Source organism: Thalia democratica, chromosome 7 (assembly GCF_965202585.1).
Source record: "Thalia democratica chromosome 7, ktThaDemo2.hap1.1, whole genome shotgun sequence".
Taxonomy (NCBI): Eukaryota; Metazoa; Chordata; class Thaliacea; order Salpida; family Salpidae; genus Thalia; species Thalia democratica.
In genome coordinates this window covers 37,901,764-37,925,654 of record NC_139171.1, presented here as the reverse complement: position 1 = coordinate 37,925,654, position 23,891 = coordinate 37,901,764, and the positions used below count along the sequence as shown (strand labels likewise).

The window sequence follows — 23,891 nt, the reverse complement described above, 5'->3', positions numbered from 1 at the left end:
TAACCACTCAGTCTCTCACACACCAATGACTCAAAAATTTTAGAAAAATGAGACAAAAGAGAAATAGGTCTATAATTATTTACATCGTTTTTTTACCATTTTTATAAATCCGCACTACCTCAGCATGTTTAAGAAAATTAGGTAACACACCATACTCAACACAACTATTATACAACATAGAAAGGTAGGGAGAAATTATTTTTGCACTAAGCTTCACAAAACGAATACTAGGGACATCAGAACGCACACTCTTGTTAGGGTTCATTGTTTTAATATAATTTTCAATTTCGCTCACTGATATATTCTTAAAAACAAAACCATTTTTTACATAACCTATTTAAAACTCATCATAATCACTATTTTCAATGTGTTCATCACTAAACTTTCCAGATTCTCATTTTCTGATACCGGTATCCCTTGGATTTCAGCATTTGAAGGTTTTTGAAAGTACACATTTTTGGGTATACATTTAGTTTAAACTTAGTGAAAGGTAAAAAGTACTGTAATAAATAGTATAATAACATTGAAAAGGTAATGTGAAGCTACTTTACATGTGTTTTACATTAGTTTGTAAAACAAATTTTTTTAAAAATAAATTCATTATTTCTCCTCCAGCAGTTGAGATTTCTCTATTTGTTTTCATAATACTAAAACATATAATATTACATGTGTTTTAAAAAAATTGGTGATGACCAAAAAAAATTATACACATGTTAAAAGTTTTGTGTCAAATTGAAGTTTTGACAATTGAGTTCAAAACAAATAACATTAATCTATCCACAGAGGAGGTTGATAACCAAATAACTTATTATATTACTTTTTAGAAATTACAATTACTGCATAGCGGATTTTCTAATTTTAGATCTGTGGTAAAATAATAATGGTAAAAATGAAAAATAATTTGAAATTGGTTTGCATTAAGTTTTTTGGTGACAAAATCAAAATTAAAAAAAAATTATTTATAATTATATTAATGTTAAGAAACCTTTATTTTGAAAATTATTAAATTATAATCTAGAAACAAAAATAATTGAACTATGGTATGAAATGTAATGGATTTAAAAAGCAACACTTTTTAAAGTTAGAAATTATAGAGTTGTAAATTAATATTAAACACATTGTTCCTATGGTTAATTTATAATGTGATACTTTTAAAATAAAACCAGGGGTAAACACAAAAAAAAATGAAAGCATTTTTGTTGTTGTTAACTCAATTGTATTATGATATAGAATAAAATGGCTTTTTGTGAAAAGTGTTTGTTAAGTAAAAGATAGAATGAAGGTAAGAATTAAAACATTAAATCAAAGAAAAAAATTAAAATGTTTTAAAAGCCAGTTGGTTTTGTAGGATTCAGAGTTTGTTTTTTTTTTATTACCTTTAAGAAAAATCAGATTAATAAAAAAAATGTTATTTACCAGTTATTTAAAATTGACTGAGAAATTTTTTATACTATTGCACAAAAACTGAACGAGAAGATAAGTTTTTATTGACATAGTCTATTTTTACTTTGTGCCTCTTATATTCAACCTATTGAAATCTATATTGTTGATTGCTTATATTTTAAGAGTTATCTAGGGTTATAAATCTGTAACAATAACTGGTAGCTTAGCTTTTAATGTAAAAGATTATACTAAATTTTAAAAAAAATTAACAAAAAAAAAACATTTACTTTCCTCCTTTCTCTATGGACTCAAGACCAGACATGGTAACAAGCGCCGCCTTTTAGTTAAAACTAAAACTAAAATATTGGAAATCCCCGGCAGTAGGATTTTAAACTTTGTATGAATGAAAATGTTGTTAAAACAAGTCTTTAAGAAAAAAGAACTTTTGTAAACATTATTTAAATTAACAATAAAATAACAAATTATTTTTATAAGTATGAATGCCTTTAATGTTAGTTGATATTTTTTATTGAAATAAGGTTAATTTTAGTCATCTAATGAATAAATTAATCATAAATAATTTGTTCACTGTTAGTTGTAAATAATGATGGAATAGTTAATTTGGAAAAAACAAATGTTATACATTTATGTTTTTTGCCAACTTGCCACTTTACCTGGAATTCATGAAAATCCTAGAACTTGGGAAATTTTGAAAAAAAACTTGAAAAACCTGGAATTTTGAACAAAAATCACTAAAAATAACCTGAAAAACCTGGAATTTTAACAACTTTCACATGCTCAATAGCAAAATTTAGACTTAAAATCTGTCATATATATAAAAAAAAATTGTCATCATTTTTTTTTAATTTAAAATAGCTTTACAGTATCTTTTCAATGTTTTTATACTATTCAAAACAGTTTCTCACCTTAAACTTAACTTTTAGACTTAAAATAGACCCAAAAATGTGTACTTTTAAAAACCTGGAACAAATTTGGAAAACCTGAAAAAATTTTTGCAAAAACGATTTTTAACCCTGTATGAAGATAATAAACTTGAATAAAAACTTAGTAGTATTGAATATAAATAATTTTACAGATTATTTAAACTTTTTTATTTATGGTTTTTCATCTTTTAGAACTTTTTTTCTCAACTTTGATGAAAAAAACAAAACTTATGGTATTTAGCTAAACATTTTTTTTTTCAATTCTACTTATATTTACATTTATATATCAAAGTACTTTAATTTCTAAAGGTAAATATAAAATTAAAATTTTTTACTTGTAAAATAAAATAAAAATTTTAAGAAATACAATTACTCTAAATTCATTTTATTACAACTTAATACTTTTATTTACAACCATGAAACTATTTGTTATTTAGATGAATTCTACTTAATTATTTAATTTTTAATGTGGTAAAGCCATGGGATCTTTTTTTTATAATAATTAGGTAAACTAATATATAACCTGCATAGTTTTATTAAAAAAATTAGTGCACAATAAAAGTTTTTTACAACTAGTTTTGTAAATTAAGAGTAGCTAACAGGTATAATAAAGAATTTTTTATTCCTTACCCAGTCTGCTTTGCTTATTTTTTTTATTAATTCAGTCTGTTTAAACCTTTTTTTGTCTTATGAATTGTACACACTTACTGAAAATCATGCTTGTTAAAAACTGTTGAGAATCTCATGCTATCTTAAGTTAGTTTTGACATTTGTTGAGTCTCATGATAGTTTTACATTTTCTTAGATTTAAATTATTTGAATTGCTTTAATTTTATAAATTTGGTGTTTTAATGTATATATTGTCAATTGGTATTAGTTTTATCTTTGACTTATATAAATTATAAGTAAATATTCATTAAAGTTAAAGGTATTCTGTTTATCAAAGGTTAAATAACCCTGTATCTTGTGTTGCAGTAATTGCATGAGAAATTAAATAAAATTTTAGTTTTCTTTTTAAGTTTTAATAAATAATTTAGCTAAGTATCTAATGACTTTTTTTTTCTGAATTGTATTAATAATACTTCAGTAACACAATAAACATAACATTTAAGCACTTGCATCTTTGTAGGTAACAACAGTCGAAATTTTGACACCAAATTTACCAGACTCAGAAGACTTACCACCTTTAGATGTTCCACCCCCTAAAAAAGAAGGTATCTGAAATCATGGGAATCAGTTGATGAGTTAAAAGGTTGTTTTTATCTGTAATAATTTTTAATAATTTAATATACAAATTTGATTATTTTTACTTTTAAATCAACTACACATTTTTTTTCTGGAAAAACTCAGCTGATTTTACTCAATATTTTAAACAAAGTTCTTTTAAAGCAGTTTTAAGATTTTCACCAGTAATTTTTATGAAAAATTACTTTTTAGTTAGTTTTCAAAGAATAATTTGTAAATAAAGTTTAATTTTGCACAAATAATCATTTATCATGTAAAGTATTAAATCCTATTTCACATAATACTTATTGTTAGTTAATGGTTTATAAATGTATTTATCAATATTATCTATAAACTTAGACTTCAATTTTCAAATGTTTATTATCAGATTTTGCAAATAGTAAAATAGAGTTTTTATGTTCAATATAAAGTTTGCAACATAGATAAAATTTGATTTTATTTACTTATTAAGTAGATAAATTGGTTTAGTGGGGTTATAGGGTTGGAGGGGGGCAAATCACTTGTTTATAAGATTTAGATTAATTTTTTACTCAACAAAACTAAGATACCGGTTGTTTGTTTTTTGGAAATTCATATAAACAAGTTATTAAAAATTTTGGTCATAATATGTTTTAAATTGTGTTTATTATCTTATATTTATCTTTTATTTCAAACTTTACATTTATAATAAATTTTATAAATTTGATATCATAAAATCTATTATTTATATATAACTTCAAAATTATTATTTCTTTTAGTAATTTAAAATGCATTGTTGTTGTTCAATATCTTTTTTTCATTTTTTATTGAATATTATTATTCAACAATTAAGTAAAACACTTATTTTATTACTATACTTAGACTTGAACTTTATGATGTTTTTTTTTTAATTGAATTAAAATTTATTAGTATAAAACAAAGTTTTCTTCATAGGATAAACTTAGTTTTGTTATTTTATTAATTAGATAAAATAGTTTATTGAGGGCAAAGGGAGGAGGGTAAATGATTTGTTTATTACATTTAATTTATTTATTACCTAATAATATAACATACTTTTTTTATTAATTAATCAAAAAAATAAAACTATTTTTTATTTTTGATCCTGTGTATTTTAATTTGTCTTTAACTTTATTCTGACATGTGGTTTGTATTATATATCAAGAATTTTTCCTGAAAGTTTGAAGTAAATTGGTTTAAAATTTAAGTATGAGGTAGCTTTTCAATGATTTTTTTATGAATTGCAAGAAAATTGGCTTTGACAGATTTTATACTATAGAGCTAAAATGGATTTTTTTTCAAATAAAGATTATTTCTCAAAAACTATTCAATTTTTCTATTATATTATTTTTATAGAGAAAGTATATATTAGTAAATACTTTTAAATACAGCCAATGTTTTTTTTTAATTATTTTGATGTCCTTTATCATTACAAGTTATACTCACTTTAAATATATAATAAGCTTCTTTAAAAGTTTTATTTATAGAAGCCTTATGCTCTTAACCATTTTTTAATGTTTAGTTGTTATGTGTTTAAATCTAAATACTAAAGTTTTTATGCCATAAGGTAATCATAAGTGTATACTTTGATTTTTAATTTTGTACCAACTGAAGGTTTAGTTAATTGAATGAAAAAAACTTTTAAAACAAAATGGTGACTAAATAATCTAGTGGTTATACAAAACTATTTAAATCAAGTTTTAAAAATTCTAGTAAATGTATTCTTAGCTCAATTTAAACTGTGGTGCTTACAATTAGTCAAACTGTCTAGTTTAGTTTATTATGATACGTTTTTGTTATGATGATAAACCTTTAGTTGTTTTTATATTTAGTTTTAGCTTTTGTTTTATATAAACAAGTACAATTAATGTTTTAAGTGTTATTACTAAAACCCGTTAAGTCAAATATGGCTAATGCTGTTTTACTTGATAGATTGGATTGATTCAACCAAACGTGGTACTAAAGCTTATTGCAAGTGGTGCAAGTTAGAGCTAAATCCCAAAATTAGCACTTTGAAACGTCATTCTTATTCTGAAAGACATAAATGCGCGTCCCCGGTCCCTAACAACCACAACAGTCAATTTAGGATGAAAACAACCTTTAAAAACCAACCTAATAATTTTCTTAAGGTAAACAAATGTTAGAAGAAGTTAGGTTAGCCTTACAACAAGCTCTTCATGGAAACATGAAAGGAGGCGAACACCAGATAGATGTAATGAAGAAACTTGGTGTAGCTCATCAATCAGCAATGCTTAAACGTAGGAAAGCAACCAAGATTGTATGTAATACTCTTGGACCAATTTGCCGAAAACTAATCATCAGTGACCAAATGGTAAAACATTGCTCTTTTTACATAGACGAAAGTACAGATACTGCGGGCAAAAGTTTTTTAGGTAATAATAATTGCTCTTAATCTTTATTAATATAATAATTTTTAATTTTATATCATTTTTACATAAATTATGTTAAATACTACGAATATTTACAGGTTATAAACTATAAAAAGTAAACTATCAGTTATAAAACAAAGTTTAAAGATCACATACTTTATCTTCTTGACATTTTTTATTATTATAAATAAATTTTCGTAACACGTTAGAGATAATGCGATATAATTTATTTAGTTTTTTGTGCAAGGAGTTGGACATTGTTAAATTTCTTAGAAGTAAGTAGTTTTAATAACTGTTTAGGAAAGAAAGAATTTTTTAAGGAATTAAGTAGATTACTACCAGACATGGTAACAAGCGCCGCCTTTTAATTAAAACTAAAACAAATTTATGGAAATCCCCGGAAGTAGGATTTAAATTTATTATGAAAGAAAATTTTGTATATAACAAGTCATGAAGAAAACACAATTTTTGTAAACATAATTTAGATTAACAATAAAATAACAAATTATTTTTAAAAGTATGAATGCCTCTAATGTTAGTTTATGTTTTTTTTTCTAATAAGGTTAATTTTTGACATCTAATGACTAAATTAGTCATAACTAAATTGTTAACTGTTAGTTGTAAGTAATGATGGAATAGTAAATTTGAGAAAAAAGTATCTTCCACTATTAGATAGTAAACTTGACTAAAAACTTAATAGTATTGAATATAAATAATGTTATGGATTGTTTAAGTTTTTTGATTTTTATATCTTTAAGATTTTATTTTTCTCAACTTTGATGAAATAGACAAAACTGATGATTTTTAGCTAAACATCTTTTTTCAAATTTACTTTTATTTTCACTTATATATCAAATAATTTTCATTTCTAAACGTAAATATAAAATTAGAACTTTTCACTTGGTGTACGTTTTTCAAAAATTATTTCTTTAAGAAATACAATCACTATATATTCGTTTTTTTAAAACTTTTTAATTTTATTTACAATCTTTAAACTATCCTTCATTTAGATGAATTATAATATTTTTTTTTAATTTTTAATTTGGTAAAGCCATGGGATCTTTTTTATTTTATAAAAATCTTGTAAATTACTGTATGATCTACATAGTGTTATTAAAAATTATAGTACACAATTTAAGTTTTTTATAACCAGTTTTGTAAATTAAGAGTGGCTAACAGGTATAAAAAAGTGAATTTTTATTCTTAAACCTAATATGTTTTGCTTTTTTTTTTCATTAATTCAATCACTTAAAACCTTTTTTTTTTTTGTCTTATGAGTTGTACACACGCAGGAAAACTCATGTTTGTTAAAAAATGATGAGAATATCATGCTAACTTAAGTTATTTTTGACACTTGTTGAGTCTCATGCTAGTCATTAGAACTTTTTCTTGAATTAAAATTATTTAATTGCCTTAATTTTATAAACTTGCTGTTTTAATGTATATATTGTCAGTTGGTAGTAGTTTTATCTTTGACTTATATAAATTATATGTAAATGCTCATATAAGTTGAGGGTATCCCTGTTATCTTAAGTAGTTAAATTACTAAGCATAAAAATATAATCTTATTAGATAGATAGTGATTTCATTAAGACAAAAATCGCAATACCAACAATAATATACCATATTACTATACATATATACTATTTAATAACAATATCCCAGACTGACTCATGTATCAGACTGATTAAGCTAAATAATTTTGAATGTGTGATTAAAACTAAACTGTGGCCCGCAAAAATGTTACAAATTCAATGTTTGGCCTGCGAGTACCTCAAGTCTGCCGACCCCTGGATTATTTGTTAGGTAGAGCTTACTTTGAACTATTCTTGAAGTTTTGAAAAAAAACTTTTAAACAGTTGACGATTTAAAAATTTATAAAGTAGTTAGATGTCAAAACTGCATTAACTAGTTGCAAAGTTCCTAAGATATTAAAAAACTTGCAATCGATTTCGCTCTTTGTTTGTTCGAAAAACAAAAATAGAATTGAAAGAAATTTTAGTTAAAAAATATACATTCAAATGTGTGTAAACAAATTTAAAAATATATTATGAAATTAATTCATAACTTTGCTTGTTTTGAAGAAAGCATTAAAGTTTTCTACTTTCAAAGGGATAACAAATATGCCAAGTATTTATTTTTAATTCATTCTACGAACAATGTTTCGCTCGATGAGCTCATCAGTGCTTACAAAACTAAATTTTTATTGAAACAAAAACTATCTTTTTATTATTATAAATATTTTCTTAACATGTCTTACTAAAAAAATTGTTAATATATAAAGTCTAAATAGAACATTTTTAAACATTAAACAGTATTTACAAACAAAACAAACATAACTATTTTTTCCCATGAACTCGTGCCTTGCCTAGACTTTCAACTGGGGTAGTACATATCTTAATTGCTCAAAATTGATATTTTTCAAATTTGCTTTAAATAAACACATTATAAAGTGAAGTAAAAGTCTTGTTTAAGTTTTATCTTTTGTTTATGTAATTCAGACTGATTAAACTAGATAAATTAGACAAGTGTAGAACGTTAACTTTAGTTCTTATTTTTTCATTATTAAGTTTAAATACTTTTAGAAATTATTTTTTCTTTAAATAATTTTTTTTTCACATATATCAACTATTGTAATGAACTTAATAGTTTATTAATTAAAAACGGTATTTTTTTGTATTAGTATGTTTTTATTGTACTTTTGATACAAGGTTATCCGTACACTTTTAAATTCTTAAAATGCAGATTTTAAAATAAAAAACAAAGTTTGGTTTAAAACAAAATCATCAAAAATAAATAAAACGTTTTCTTAAAATATCTTAAGATTAATTGTCAAAATACATTAAGTCTAATTATCTAGCATTTCCAAAATCCAAACTCATATAATCATAAGCATAAGTTATATTATTGTTTATTCAACGAGAAAAAAAGCGTACAAGTTATTTTGTTCTAGGACTGGGTGCACGAAAAACCTTTCAGTTATCGAGTCGAACACCAAGGACACCTTTTAACGTCTTGCCCAGGACATACAAGTAAAACAACGCTTGATTCTTTTACCCCAGTACATTATTACTTACATCAGTACCATGGCACTTTAACGCTTGAATAGCTGTTTAAGAGCGTTGTGAACTCACAATCCACTTTGACCAATCGTCTTTATCAGCATCGTAACAGTACATATACTCGCACAAATCCTGGGTTATCACCAACTTGTTTCCCATCAACATGGCTCTGTTTGGTTTGACGTGCAACGGCGAGTGCAGAACGTTGAACCTCTCGCCGTCGTACACTTCGCAAGCGTCGGTTATGTACCCGATGACAAACAGCTTGCCCTTCGAAGCGGCCATGCTGTGCTCGCTCTTGCGGTGGATCACTTCCGGCATCGATCGCCACACGTCACCGATGACGTCATACGACTCCACCGACCGCAACTGGTTTTCGCTGTTGTCCTGCCCGCCCGAAACCACGACGTTGCCTCGAAAAACGGCACAGGCAGCCGAGTCTCTCGCCACCCTCATCCCGGCCAGCTCCTTCCAGTTTTTCCCGTCGAGCTGCAAGCAAGAGGAGGTCACGTGATCGGCGCGCTCGTAGTAGTACGCACCGAACACGAGTATTTTGTCCATGAAGGCGCAGGCGCAGTAGTATTCCCGGTCGTCGACCATCTCGGCCACTCTGGTCCATTTGTCCACGGAAGGCGAATACCTTTCGACGGAAGTCACCACGTTGGAGTTTCTGTCGCGGCCGCCGAGCACGTAAACTTCCCCTTTTAAGCAGACCGCCTCGAAGTACTTTCTTTCTTGCTTCATCGGAGTGAGAACTTTCACGCTCTTCAGGTTTCTTCCGTCGATTTCATGCAGCTCGTTCACAACTCTTTTACTGTATATAAAACCAAAAGAACTCTGTATACCACCGCACACCAGTATTTTAAAGTTGTTTTGGCTACAGCGTCTTTCTGAACGGTAGCTGCTTGACTCGTTACGACTAAATGCTTCCCCGCCAACCAGAGCTTCTTTCAAAACTTCAACGCATTCCTGGTTTCCGGTGAACGGCGAGCCGCAGTGTAAAGCGTGTCTCAACGCGTGAACCGACAACAGCTCGAAGCGAACTTTCAACAGCAACCGTTTCGCGTGCTTTCTGCGTTTTTCGCTGTTGTGCTCCACCCAGCGGCTGGCCGCGTTGAACACTTCGAATTCCGAGTGAACGTTCAGTTGGGAGCTCGCAAGTATTCGTGCAACCAAATCGGAATCTAAATGCAAAAAGTTTTCAGACTCGACCACCATCGGAAAGCAACGCTCGACGTAAACCAAACACGCCTTGCTGGCAACGCTGCTCGTTTCGTAAAGTTTGGCCAAGCTGTAAAAGGTGAGAACGTTTTCAACAGCTAGCTTATCGCGGGTGAAGTTAGATAACTTTATATTTAGTTCAATTTCGTTTAACGTCAGCTTGTTCAGTTTTAGAGTTAAAAGAAGCTCGTTTTCATCAATATCTGGTTCATCTTAAAACATGTGATTAGCCTTATAAGCTTAGATTAAACTTTAATTAATCTTTAGATAAATAAACATTTTTTGACAATAAAATAAATTCTTTCAAACAATATAAATAAGACTCAATTATTAAGAACAAAATATATTTCATGCTTCTTTCGTCAGTTGTATACTAAGCAATAAAAATAAAATTTCAAACCTAGCTTATATAGTGAAAATGCAATCAACGTAATTAATAATAAAGCAAAGAGTAATTAACAATACAAAAGTAATTCTAATTACAATGCAACTAAAAAAAATAATAAAACAGAGCAACAACTTATAAAACAATTTAAGAAAACAACGAAACAGTATAATCAAAATCTTTATGTTTACACAACTTAGATTTTCTTAACAAAATACAAATAGCTTCAAGTTTAATTAAATCCGAAATGTGAAAACAATTTTTAATAATTTTAATCTTTTTAAATTATAATTGCTAGCACATTCAAGGTTATTTATTATTAATAACGTTGATTGTATTTTCACTAAATAATCTAGATCTAAAATTTTATTTTTATTGCTTAGTATACAACTGACGAAAGAAGCATGAAATATATTTTGTTTTGAAAAATTGAGTCTTATTTATATTGTTTGAAAGAATTTAATTAATCTAGTGAAACATCTAGAATTTGGCCAAGGCATAAACTGAAATTGTTCTTTTTAAAACATGAAGGTAGGTTTTTATTGGATTAATAAGGTTGTTTATTAAGTGTACCATAATTTATTAGGATTATAAAAAAAGCTAATGTAAAGAATGGTTTAAAATAGCATTCTACTTGTTTTAGTCGCTTTAAAATATTTAGAAAATTAGCCTGTCTTAGAATATTTTTACAAATACTAATTAAACGTAAGATAATTTTTTCTAACCTTCTTTACTATAAAACTTTGAAATGTTTTTTTCAATTTTCTTTTTAGCGTTTCACTTTGCTACTTCGACTATTTTGTACATTCTTTATAGGTAAATAATTATTTCTATACTTAAAATCTGAAAAAATCAGTTGTATAAAATTCATTGAGAATTTTGAAATTTTAAACATGTTTTAAATTTTTTATTACCTATTTTAACAAAGGAGATTAAAAGGTTTTAATGTGACAACAAAATGCTTTGTTAGAACACACATAAGATGGGAAACGGTCTAAATTGCACGAAGACAAAATTGCGTGATGTTACTTAATTGCACGAGGGGACAAAATTTTCACAAGAACAAAATTGCACGAAGCCAAATTTGCATGAGGGCAAAAAATTGCACTAGGGAATAAAATTGCACGAAGACGATTTCGCACCAAGGGTCTATTTTGCACGAGTTACATTTTTGCACGAGAGTAAAAAAAATACAGAAAAAAAAAACAACTAACAACATTTATTAAAAAAAAAGGTACTGACGGAGGGTAAGGGTTAGGAGTAACAGTAAAAGTAAAAAAAAATTTGAATAAAAATATTTTAAATAAAAAAAATTATAAATATAATAAAAAAATAATAACTTACCGACCAAAAGTAAGGGTTAGGGGTTTAGGGGTAACAGTGATAGTAAAAATAAAAGAAAAAAAATGAAAATCAATACAGAAATTAAAATAAATAAATAAATTTGGCCTGTGCAAAAATGTCTCCGTACAAAATTTTCTGCTCGTGCAAAAGTGTCTTCGTGTAAAAATTACCCTTCGTGCAAAAGTAATTCCGTGCAATTTTGGGCACTCGTGAAATGTTGTTTCCTCGTGCAATTTTGTACGCTCACGCAAATTAGACAGCTACCCCACATAAGATATCTAACAATCATTCTAAAATAAGGCGAATTTTAAGTTTTTTTTTCACTTAAAAAATTTAAAACGGAACAATTTATCTAATTTTTACTGGTTAAAGAATATCTTCTACATATTTTATTAGCTTAATTATACAGTTTAAATTAACTTTGTTTTTATTTAGAATTAGTTTATTGAGTCGGTGCTAGATCCTATAGAAAAATGGGACCTTTTTGATTTTTTTTTATTTCTCGTAAAAAATCTCAAAAAATGTCTATATTTTTAATTATTTTTCTCTAGTAAGTTAATTTTATTTGTGACTGAGTTTGTTTTTATATTAACCTTATATTATTTGTGATAAAGGACATTTTTGGTTTATAACAGGGTTGCCACTCTTAAAGTCAAAAAAAATTCCTTGAGTGACCAGAAACTTCCCTGAGTAACCTTAAATTTTCCTGAGTTTTTCTCAGTTTTTTTCAAATCCTTAAAAATCTTATTATTATTTAAAAAATTACTTCTTTTATTTATTAATGTTAATTCTTAGAATGTTGAAGAACTAGCAACAAGGCTAAAAAAAATTCAAAATAAGCACTTAAAAATAAATAAAATAACTTTTCTGAACAAAATATTGAAACTGGATTAAGTAAATCTCATTCTAGATCTAGAAAAAAATTTCCATGAGATTTTTAAAAAACCAAAAATTGCCTTGAGTTTCCCTGAGTTAAAAAAATAGAATCAAAACTCCCTGAGTTTCCCTGAGATTTTCTATAACTTGAAAATTCCTTAAGCTTCCCTGAATTCACTCAGTGTGTGGCAATCCTGTTATAAGTTTTGTCTATAATTAGGGTCTTGTTGGTCAGTCAAAAAACAATAATAAGAAAATTTAATTTTACGAATATAGAGATCTTTTTTTTATCATTTGATCTTTGTTTTATATTAATTTTATTGAAATATGTTGAGAGAATCAAAAAACCACAAAGGGGTCTTAATTTTTTTTAGTTCTCGCAACATACTTTTTAAAAATAATTTAAGTTAGATCTTTTTTTTCATTTAAAAATGTTAAAAAAAATATCTTTATTATTGAGTGAATTTAGACTTTCTTAAGTTTTTTTTTTTGAATAAGCAAGAAAATCATTACAAAAAAAACTAAAAATAGCCTATACCTAAATAAATATAAATTTTTACAAGAAAAAATACTCACCAACAAAGCTTATTCACTAATGAAAGTTTAAAATAACTAGTTAAAAAAATTATGTATTTTTTATTTATGTTCTTAGAACTAAAAAAAGCCAAAATGTCACATTTTTTCTGTAAGCCCTAGCACTGACCCAATTAACCCAAGCACAAAAAAAAAGGTGGCTTGGCGTTTAGCAAACAGATCCTTCGCTCTACTGAGCACAAAAGATGGCTTTTTTCAAGAAAGTGTTCAACGTTTAAAAAAAGCTTAATGCTATCTAATATGGGTGGCTTGGCGTTTAGCCAACATATCCTTCGCTCTACTGAGCACAAAAAATAGCTTTTTTCAAAAAAGTGTTCAACGTTTAAAAAAGCCTACTGTTATCCAATATGAAAGTTCATTATCGTAAATAGTTAAATTTGAAACCAATGTAAGTTGGATAAATCAAACAAACATCAGTTTTAAATAAGCATATTTTTAAGTGGTTTTTACTGTATTCTTACACTATACTTTATCTATTTTTTACTATTTGTTCAAATTATTTATGTTGTTTTGAGGTTAAAATATCTAATAAAATATTATTTTATTTAAAAATTACATGTAAAAATCAACCTTACCTATCCAAAAACTATTTTATATATAAATTAAATATTAAGACAAAATGATTGTTGTTTAATAAAACTTATAATAGTGATCTAAAACTTATAAAAATCTAAAAGTTTTAAACTAATACTTTTATAATTTTTGTACATTTAACGTAAAATAAAATTACACGATTTTAAAATAATTTTAATAAAAGCATAAATTAAAAAAAAAAATTTCAATTAATTTCCTTACACAAAGGGATATTTTAACATATATCAACTTATTAATTGTTTCTACATTATATATAAACTGATAAAAAGTAGCATTTACTTACTTATAGTATAATAATAAATTGTATATTGAAAAGAATTTAGACTTTTAGATATAAAAATGATTAAAAATGGTAAACGAATATACTTTTTCTCTTAAAACAAAAAAGAAACTGTTTAAACGTAATAAAACAAATTTATTAATTTAAAGGTTGGAATTTGATCAATTTAAAAAAAAAAATTATGTTTGAAATAAAAACAAAAAAAATTTAAACGTAATAACTAGAACTCATTTTTAATAGTTATAAGAAATAGTTTTAAAAGTTTCGAATAAATGTTTTCAATAATTAGTCTTTCAGTCAAAATAAACACGAAAAACCGTTTAAACGTCCTTAGTAGAACCCTTTTGTATATATTTAAGATCAGTAATTGGACGAGGCATGGCTTTATAGGCAATTTAAGTAGAGAATAAATGTACTTTTAACGTTTAATAGACACGAAAACAAAGTATAATAGTATACAAAATTCTAAAATGTTGTTTTAGTACATAAATTAGACAGACAGTTTTAATATTAAGTTAACAGTTTTATAAAAAAATTTATTAGGTATACTTTTTAGTAACAAAAAACATAAAAACGCTAATAAAACTCTTATGTAGAATTTTTTAGCAAAAAAGTTACAAAAAATAATAAAAATGTAGTTTTAGCAGGTATAGTAAATAAACTTAAAATAAACAAACTTTTTAACAGAAACAAAAACACAATTAAAGCGTCCTTAAAGTTATCTTAAACAAAGTTTTATGAAAAAAAATCAATTATTGTACTTAACAAAGAAAATAAATTTTCATAAAAATTTCTACCTATAGGCTACAATCCTTATATAAAAGATATTTTACAATTCAGATAGTTCAATAATCCGTTCGGCAATTAAACTTTATAAAAGTTTTTGTATAGGTAATATAATTTTCTATGACAATAAACAATTTAAAATGGTTTGGTAAGCAGTTATAAAAAAGATAATGTTACAAAGTACAAACTTTTAGGTGAAAAAAATTACAAAAAAACTTTTAAAACGTCCTAAGTAGAGGTTTTTATCACATAAATTAGAAAACTAGTTAAGAAATGTAAGTTGAGCATGTTTAATAAAAAAAATTACAATAAATGAACTTTTAGGTTTAAACAACCACAAAAGAACCTTTTAAAGTTGTTGTAAACAAATTATTCTAAAAATAAATAAGTTTGTATCTTATGTTTGTTTTATAAATTATTAATTTTTTTTGTTTTTTTTTTTTGTTATATTAGGAAAATAGACATAAACTTAATAGGTTAAGCATATATTTCTTGAACTTACACCTAAGAATATAATTGCAGTGCAGAAATTTGTGAAAATTTCCAAAGTTATAAAATTTATAAAATCTAAATAAGATACCTATTGCAAGCCCCGACGGCCGAGCGGTCAAGGCGCATGGCTAACGAACAGTGTTGTCTGACCTGTAAGGATTCAAAACACAGCAGAGGCATTTTTTTCTAATTAGTGATCTGCCTGGCCCACTACTGCTGATACTCACCATTTGACTCAAAAAATTTTGAGTTTAAAATTTTTGTTTCATTAAAAGTTGTTTTTTAAACGAGTCAGTAGAGGAATCAGATTAGCTCTGCTGATTTAAAACAGGGTTAATTGAAATTAGATATCCTCCATCTTTTTTAAAGCAATATACTTCAAATGATTTCATAAAAGCAAATTTAAATTGTATGAGCCGAGAAACAAAAAAACTGTTGCTAAGGCTATTATAGAGAGGGGTCAATCAATTTTGTAAAGAAAATTTAACACTAGGTGTTAAATGAAAACCTAAGTGTTACCTGTAAGTCTGTTGGAATAAATACAAAAATTTGAAACTTTGGCAGAACAGAGTTCATATTAAACTATTTAACTAATCACTATCAATAACTAAAGTTGTTTACAATAAAAAACTTTTATGGTATATACCTTAATCTTTTAAATGTTTTGTATTAACTAAATTTATTAACTATATATAAACTAGGATATATATTAACTAAATATCTATTATAAGTAATGAGAACTTCAACTAAACAAATTGACTTAAAACACTTTAATATTCACACTATTATCACATTCTTGGATTAGGTTAACATCAATTTTTTTTATCTATGTGCTGTTAACTGTGTTACCATTACTACTGTTTATAAATTAAAATATTATAATATTTTATTATTTCACTCAAAAAAATTTATGTTGTGTTTTACTGTTTAGCTGTTAGCATCAATTTATACGGTTGAACGATTTTACCTCATTTAAAAAAGCTATCTTTCGTGCTTAGTAGAGCGAAGGATCTGTTGGCTAAACGCCAAGCCACCCCAAAAAATGGGTGGGTGTCACTTTTGCACGAGGAGACACTTTTGCACGAGGAGACACTTTTGCACAGCTTTACTTTTACACAAGGGGACACTTTTGCACAAAATCATTTTTGCACAGTTAATTTTTTTCTTTTAGCTTTAGTTTTTTTTTTGCTATCACTATTACCTCGAACCCTTACCCTCAGTTGGTTAATTTTTTTTGTTTTTTTTTTATTTATTTTTTATAAGTTTTTTAAATTTTACTGTAATTAGTTGGTAATAACTTAATAAGCTATAAATATTTTTTCTATCACTGTTACCCCTTACCATTGTTTTGTTTTTTTCTGTTTGTTTTTTTATTAGTTTATTTTATATTTTCTTTTTTTTTTTGTAACACTTCCTTTTTATTTTTACTAACACTGTTACCACTAACCCTTACCCTCGATCAGTAAATTTTTTGTTATGTTAATTAATAAATCTTTTTATTTTTGGTTTATTTTAGAATTTTTTATTTTGTTTAATTTATTTTTTTACTCTCCTGCAAAAATGATCCTTTGTGCAAAAATTACCCTCTTTGTCAAAATTGTCTACTTGTGCAAAAAGGTACCCTTAAGCAAAAGAGTTGCAGTGCAAAAGTGTCCCATTGTGCAAAAATGACTCTTTGTGCAAAAGGGTCCCCTTATGCACAAGTAACGCTTGTGCAAAAGTGACCAGTTTCCACAAAAAATATATTACAAAGACAAAAAAAGGTATCATTAAAAATTTTTTCATTAAACAACCCACTTAAAGTAGCTTTTCAATGTTTTTTACTATTTAAGAAAGTTTTCGAAACTTAAGTTAATTTATACTAAAAATTAACTAAAAAACTTATTATTCTTAACCTAGAAGAAATTCTTGAAACCTGGAAGAAATTTACAAAAATTCTTTGACAACCCTGTAAGAATTATTGTGAAATTTTATTAAGAAGTCTTCACTTCTGCTTTAAAGTGAGCTTTAGAAACAGTGTATCTAAAAAACTGTAACCTTAAAAGTTCACAAATATAGTAATACAACTAATCTAAGACAATGCTAAATTTACAAAATGGTCTTTACAAACTTAAAAAGTAGATAATAGTCATATTGAATATTAAGATAGCAACAAGTAGGAAGCTCCTTTTTTGGCAGATAGTTTATAAGTTATACAATAATAAAGTATTTGCTCTTTACTAGAATTATTTTCTATGACATAAATCAGGGTTGCCATAAAACCTGTAATCCTAGAAAAAACCTGGAGGTTGATAAACTTTGAAAAGCCTAGAGTTTTTAACAATTTTTATTTTAAAACCATTGAAATTTTATTTATTATAAAACACTTGTAAAGTAGCATTACAGTATCTTTTCGATATTTTTAAACTATTTAAGAGAGTTTTTTATCTTAAATCTAATTTTATACTAAAAGTGGATAAAATAACTTGTACTTCCAAAAGCCTGGAAGAAATTCAGAAAACCTGGAAAAAAGTTTCAAAAAACCTTTGGCAACCCTAATAAACGTATTTTTTACAAAATGTACTAAATTAATGCAATTTAATCTGTCTTATGACACTTTTTAAAACATATTATCAACATTAATCTTAACAAAATAACTACTTATGTTAATTAATAAAATTAAATAAGCTATTTTATTAATTTTAGACTTTTTTTACAATTAAAATTTTGTATTTGGAAAAATGAAAAGTAAGAATAAAGAAAAAATGAATTCTAAGTCTAGAGTTGATGAAAGCAATTCAAAAATAAAGAAGCTTTCAAAAAAAGTAAGTTTATTAATAGTATATCTTTCAGGTAAATTATTTTTGATTGTGTTTTGTTTTTTTAGTCAAACTTTGTAGGTGAAAAGTGTATTTATATAATTAGAATTTAAATGGAATATAAAGTTTAATTATAATATTTATTTAAAATATAAAAAGTACATAATATTTAAATATTTATTTTGTAACCAAAGGTAAAAAAAAACTAAATATAGTATTTTTACGCCTAAAAATACAAAAAAAATTAAGCTATAACTTAATTAATGTAATGTTAGATATTTCTTTAGTTTATATTACTTATTAATATATAAAAATAAATATTCAAAATATAAGTTTAAGTGTTTGTTAACAAAAGATCTTAGTGAAACAAGTTCACTGGAATATATAATAATAACAAATTATACAGTATTCTTCTTTTATAACAATAAACAACCAAGCTATGAAATGATAGGAAAAAAATTAGTAACAAGAGTTCTTCCTTTAATTTCATAGCTCTATTGAAGTGTGTTAATCCGTTAACACATAGAAACATATGTCAGTGTAATAAAAGAAGGATACTGTATAATTTGTTATTATTATATAAAACATAGTTTGGTACTGCGTTGTAGCTATGAGAATTTGAAGAAAAAAAAGTTTTTTACAAAATTTTAAACAATTTTTTTAAGTAGTAAAAATATACTTCTTACTTCAAAGTTATCAATAGTTAGGAAATTTTACTTTTTTTACACTTACTACAACACCTTGTAGTATTTTTCCTGATGTTTATCTTTTTTATTTTATACCAATTTCAATTTGTAAAATGTTTGCTTATAGTCTACAAAAAAGTATAAAGTCATTGCCATTTCTAAGATTAGGTTAAAATAGTTTAAAGTCCGGGTAAACTTTGACAAGTTCAAAAAAAAAAACTTGGTTGACTTATACTAGTCAAATAATTTTTAAAGATCTTTGCTTTTTTAAGTTATTTATTAAACAGGTTAGTTTTTAGTTTGAATTAAGTTTAATTGATCTCAATTAACACACAAGATGTTAAAAGGTATCTCAAGTGTTGTGCAACTCAATAACCAAAAGATTTTTTGTTCTCCATGTGCGTTTAACAATGTTATGCTTTAGCTAGAATTTTTTTTTAATTATTTTGTAGACTTTTTCACTAGTTTAATGTGGAGTGAGCTGCAGGCAGTAGTAAGGTTTTAAAAGTTATATAGTTCATAATATTATGGAATTGAGATTAATTAATAAAACAGCAACATACCAAAAATAATTTAAGCCCTATCTCTAACCATTTGACGCAAAAGTTTTAGTATAAGCTGTTAGCCTTAACCCACATTACCTAAAATTATAACAAATAAATAAAACAATATTTTTTTATTAATTTAAACTTGAAATAAACTGAAATAAAATTTTATCAAGTCTGAAGAGTTTTAAAGTTGCAGATAAATTTGTTGTTTAAATAAAATTAGTTGATGTAGACAAGAATTCTCAAAACTTTTTTTCATAAGGCCGGTTTCAAAGAAATTAAAAAAGCTGTTGCCCCCTCTGACAAGATTTCACAAAAAACTACCCTTGAGTATGTCCAAGACTTTTTTGCTCTGTATCGTCAACTCTAGAATATTTAATTTAAGTTTCAATAAATAGCGTTATGCCCCTCCCCTCTTTTACAACCTATGGCCCCCTAATTTTGTGAATATTTTTACTAATATCTAATAAGTTTCATAACTACCCTTAAATACACTTAAGAACTTTTTTTTTGCTTTTCATCACCAACTCCAAAATATTTATTGTAAGTTTTAAATTATGGCCCCTTTACTACTCACACCCCTCCCCCGTTGCAGCTTATGGCCCCCTAAATTTCTGAAATAGCCCTGATGTAGACACTGCTTTAAAAACTTTTGTAAATTGTCTTTCCTTATGTGTAAAATTAAATTTATATTTTACTCTATTGCTAAAAGCTTAAACTAGTAGTATATAGCGAGTAAAAAGGTTTAACATAAAAGTAAATTACTCTGATTTGCAAATATTTTCATCTCCAAGCTCTGAGTGTTTTTACTAAATATTACTAACTTTGGTACTGATTTTCAATATATTTTACAAACTTTATTAATATAACTTTTTTGGCTATATCAGGTAAATATTACTTTAGATTACTACAAGAAGCAAAGCTAAATATAGTACTTCAACTTTGCCTGTGGTATGAAATACTTATGACCTTTTAAACTACTAATAGTGAATAAATTGTATAAAAATAAATATATTTTGAAATATTTTAAATTTTGTAGTGTTTTCAAATAAAGAATATCAAATTTATAATATACTTATTGTAACTTAACTTCAATTTTTATTGTTGTAAATAGTATAAGTATGTATTTCCAAACAACATTATGAATATAAACTAAATTAAACTCAAACTTTTAAATGAACACCAAATAAAAAAATATTTGATCATATTTTTGCTAAAATATGTAATTAAAATGTGCTTAAGGCATTTAATAGTATATAATATTTAACAAGTATTTAATTTTATTTAATCAATAATGTATAACTAAGTTTAGTATATAATAAATTTGTGTGTATTTTTAAAAGGATTATTATAAGAAAATGTTGAAAAGCGGAAAAGAATTAAAAAAGTCTAATGAAAAGCAATCCAATAAAACATTAACAAACAAAAAATTAGAAAAAAGTAAAAAAATAAAAAAGCTGAGTAAACAGATCAAAAGCAGTGACGATTACAGTTCATCTAGTGTCATATCTGATTATGATTTGTTAAATGAGCGTGTAGTGCCATTAGAAAATTACACAAGTGATCCAAAGCTTTTGCTTTCCGAAGCAATCAAATGTTTTAAAGGGAATACATTTGAATCACTAAAACCTGCTGTGTTAAGTGACTGGAGTATTGAAGATGTCAAAGAGAAATTCTACTCCTATTTAGAAGTAAAAGATTAAGTTGTTTATGTTCATACATGTCACTACTTCATTATCGCATTTTTTTTTCAAGTTTTACTTAGTATCATTTGAGTTTCATACTATACTCACTGGTTAACTTTTTTTTAATCAGATCAAAATCTTTGAATTAAATTTACTACACCTTTTAAGATGTTTTTAACATTTTGTTTTTTATTAAGAACATGTCAGAAGCAACAGTTGTAAAGATAATGAACAGGAACAAAAGTGATGATGAAAGTTCTTCTTCGGAAGAAGAAGCTAGTTTACAAGTTTGTAGTCTTACATAGTAGTTTGCTTCTATGTATATGTATTTAAAGTGTTTTTTATTGTTATTACAATGTTTTAAACTGTAAAAGTAGTAAAAAGTTTGATAGTTTTAATTAATATTCATTGTGGTGGTAATAAAATATCTAAAACACAGGGTTGTCAAAAAACCTGGAAGTACCTGGAATTTGAAAATTCAGCCAAAAAAAAAAACCTGGAGTTTTAAACAACTTATAAGCTTAACATAACGAAACTTACATTAGATATAAAAGATCTATCATACACAATATTTTTATGTATTGTTTAAATTTTTTTATTTGTTATAACAAACCATAATTTGTTAAAACACATTTAATTTTACATTACATGATCTTTTCAGCATTTTAATTCGATGCACGACCTTGAGTTTGATATAATACAAAAAATGAACCAAAAAAATTGTACTTCTGAAAACCTGAAAAAAACTTAAATTCCCGAAAATTATATCAAAAACCCTTTGGCAACCCTGTAAAATAATATAACTTAAAAAAGTATTGTATCCGCATATAAAACAGTGAACAATTAATTTCTGTGTCAGCTAAACTGTTTATGAAACAGAAAAATCACGTTGATTCAACAACTTCCAATTTTGCCACGGAAACTTCTCAACCTCCCGCCGAAAACCCTTCCACGTCAACCTCCCCTCCCCAACAACAAGATGAGGAGGAGGAGGATTACGTCATAGAGGAGGAAGAGGTCGTGGACGAGGTGACGGAGTTTGAAAAGTTGGAGCTGCTGCTGAGGCAGAGAGCGATCAAGTCGCTGCAGAAGAAGAAGTCAAGTGCGTTGAACTGAAGTGATGCGAGGAAGGATATTGGAGGATGAGAAAATAGGCTGGGAGAAAGCTGTTTGGATGGAACTTGTGAATTTTAATTTAAGTTATTGTTTATTAAAAAAAATCTGAGATTTTAACCACTGCAATGTTCAAGTGTTTTTTCTTTTAAAATGTAACTTAGAAATATAGTATTTTAAATTTTGTTTATAAAATATTAAAAGTAAATTTCTCTGACAATTGTTTTTGCTCGTTTTATCTCACAAAATAGTAGAACTCCTAGTTTTTTGTTATATTAAGAAAAAGATAAATTGTTGTGTTTAAGGAAAGACTAAAGAGTATTCAAAATAATGTTTTCTTTATTATTTTTGCCCTACGCAGTAAATATATTTTCTTTAATCTTTCAGATTTTTTTATGGCTTGAAATTGTCTTTAAATGATTTTATTCAAAATACCTTCAAAAATAGGTTTTAAAGAAGCAAAAAACTCCAACATTTTATTCTAAATGAAAATGTTTTGATAAAAAACTAATGAAAATAAATCAAATTTAAAACTGCTACAACGTATATGGCATTTGTTTCATTCATTTTACCATAATATAAAGCCTATTTTAAAGTATCATTAAATGTTAGTAATAAGTATTATAGTATGAATTAAAAAAGAAAATTTATTGTATGTACAAATGTTATTTGTAAGTTTTTATTACTTTTTGTATTACTGTTACGTCAGTAGATTTATTTTTCAGAAGCTGTGCAGTACATAATAGATTGCTAAGTAAATGCGTTTGTAAAGAAAGTTATTCTATTTTTTAAATGTATTTGTAAAATATAAAATAAATTGCAAATAACTACCGAAAAATAACTTTTAAAAACTAAAAAAGATACAACAACTATCTACCTAAAAACCATGTTTAGTATTCAGCAAGGTTTTTGTGCACAGTAAAATAATTTATATGTTAACCTACTGTGCATATTAAGGAAACTCCACTCTATTCACATATTTTTACTAGTTAGGCTATAGTTCTTGCTTCGAAGCATTTTTTTGTATAAAAATTTGTTAGTGCAATTTATTTAAGGTAGAGAAAACTTTTGAAAATTATGTTTATATAAAAATTTATTTAGTAACAAAGTATTATATGTTTTGGTTTTAAGAAAAAAAAAGAGAACTCAACTATTATAGGAGAAATAATGAATTTATTCTTTCAAGAATTTATTTTACAAGCTAAGTTTCGGTCAAAGAACTCGTCAGTGCTTAAAAAAATCTAAAAGTATATGTATCAGTCATGGAAAATGGCATTTAAACACTTAAATAAAAACAGATTTTTACTTAAAAACTAAACAAATTAAATTTTAATATCAAGATTGAATTTATAATAAAGTTTAACTTTTAGATAAGTTATGGAATAAATATAAAAACAAGAATAATAATAAAAGCTGTGTGTAGCTTTCTTTTTTCTTCTAGTTAATTTATAAAGTAAACATTGCTTAAGCAAAAATGTAATTAATAAAG

At 25.9% G+C, this 23,891-nt stretch overlaps 2 protein-coding genes across 2 annotated transcripts; one reads left to right on the top strand and one right to left on the bottom strand.

The window, feature by feature from the left end:
• Positions 1–3,434: 3,434 nt before the first annotated feature.
• On the bottom strand, positions 3,435–15,752 carry LOC145841348 (kelch-like protein 25). Its single transcript, XM_082948709.1, has 3 exons — positions 15,710–15,752; positions 9,073–10,433; positions 3,435–3,545 (listed from the first exon to the last, which is right to left on the bottom strand). The coding sequence occupies exons 1-3, from the start codon at positions 15,750–15,752 to the stop codon at positions 3,435–3,437; spliced, it is 1,515 nt and encodes a 504-aa protein (XP_082804835.1).
• Positions 15,753–18,258: 2,506 nt separating this feature from the next.
• LOC145840847 (uncharacterized) lies at positions 18,259–22,856 on the top strand. Its single transcript, XM_082948188.1, has 4 exons — positions 18,259–18,376; positions 20,948–21,295; positions 21,487–21,576; positions 22,169–22,856. The coding sequence occupies exons 1-4, from the start codon at positions 18,293–18,295 to the stop codon at positions 22,403–22,405; spliced, it is 759 nt and encodes a 252-aa protein (XP_082804314.1). The 5' UTR covers positions 18,259–18,292; the 3' UTR covers positions 22,406–22,856.
• Positions 22,857–23,891: the final 1,035 nt, after the last annotated feature.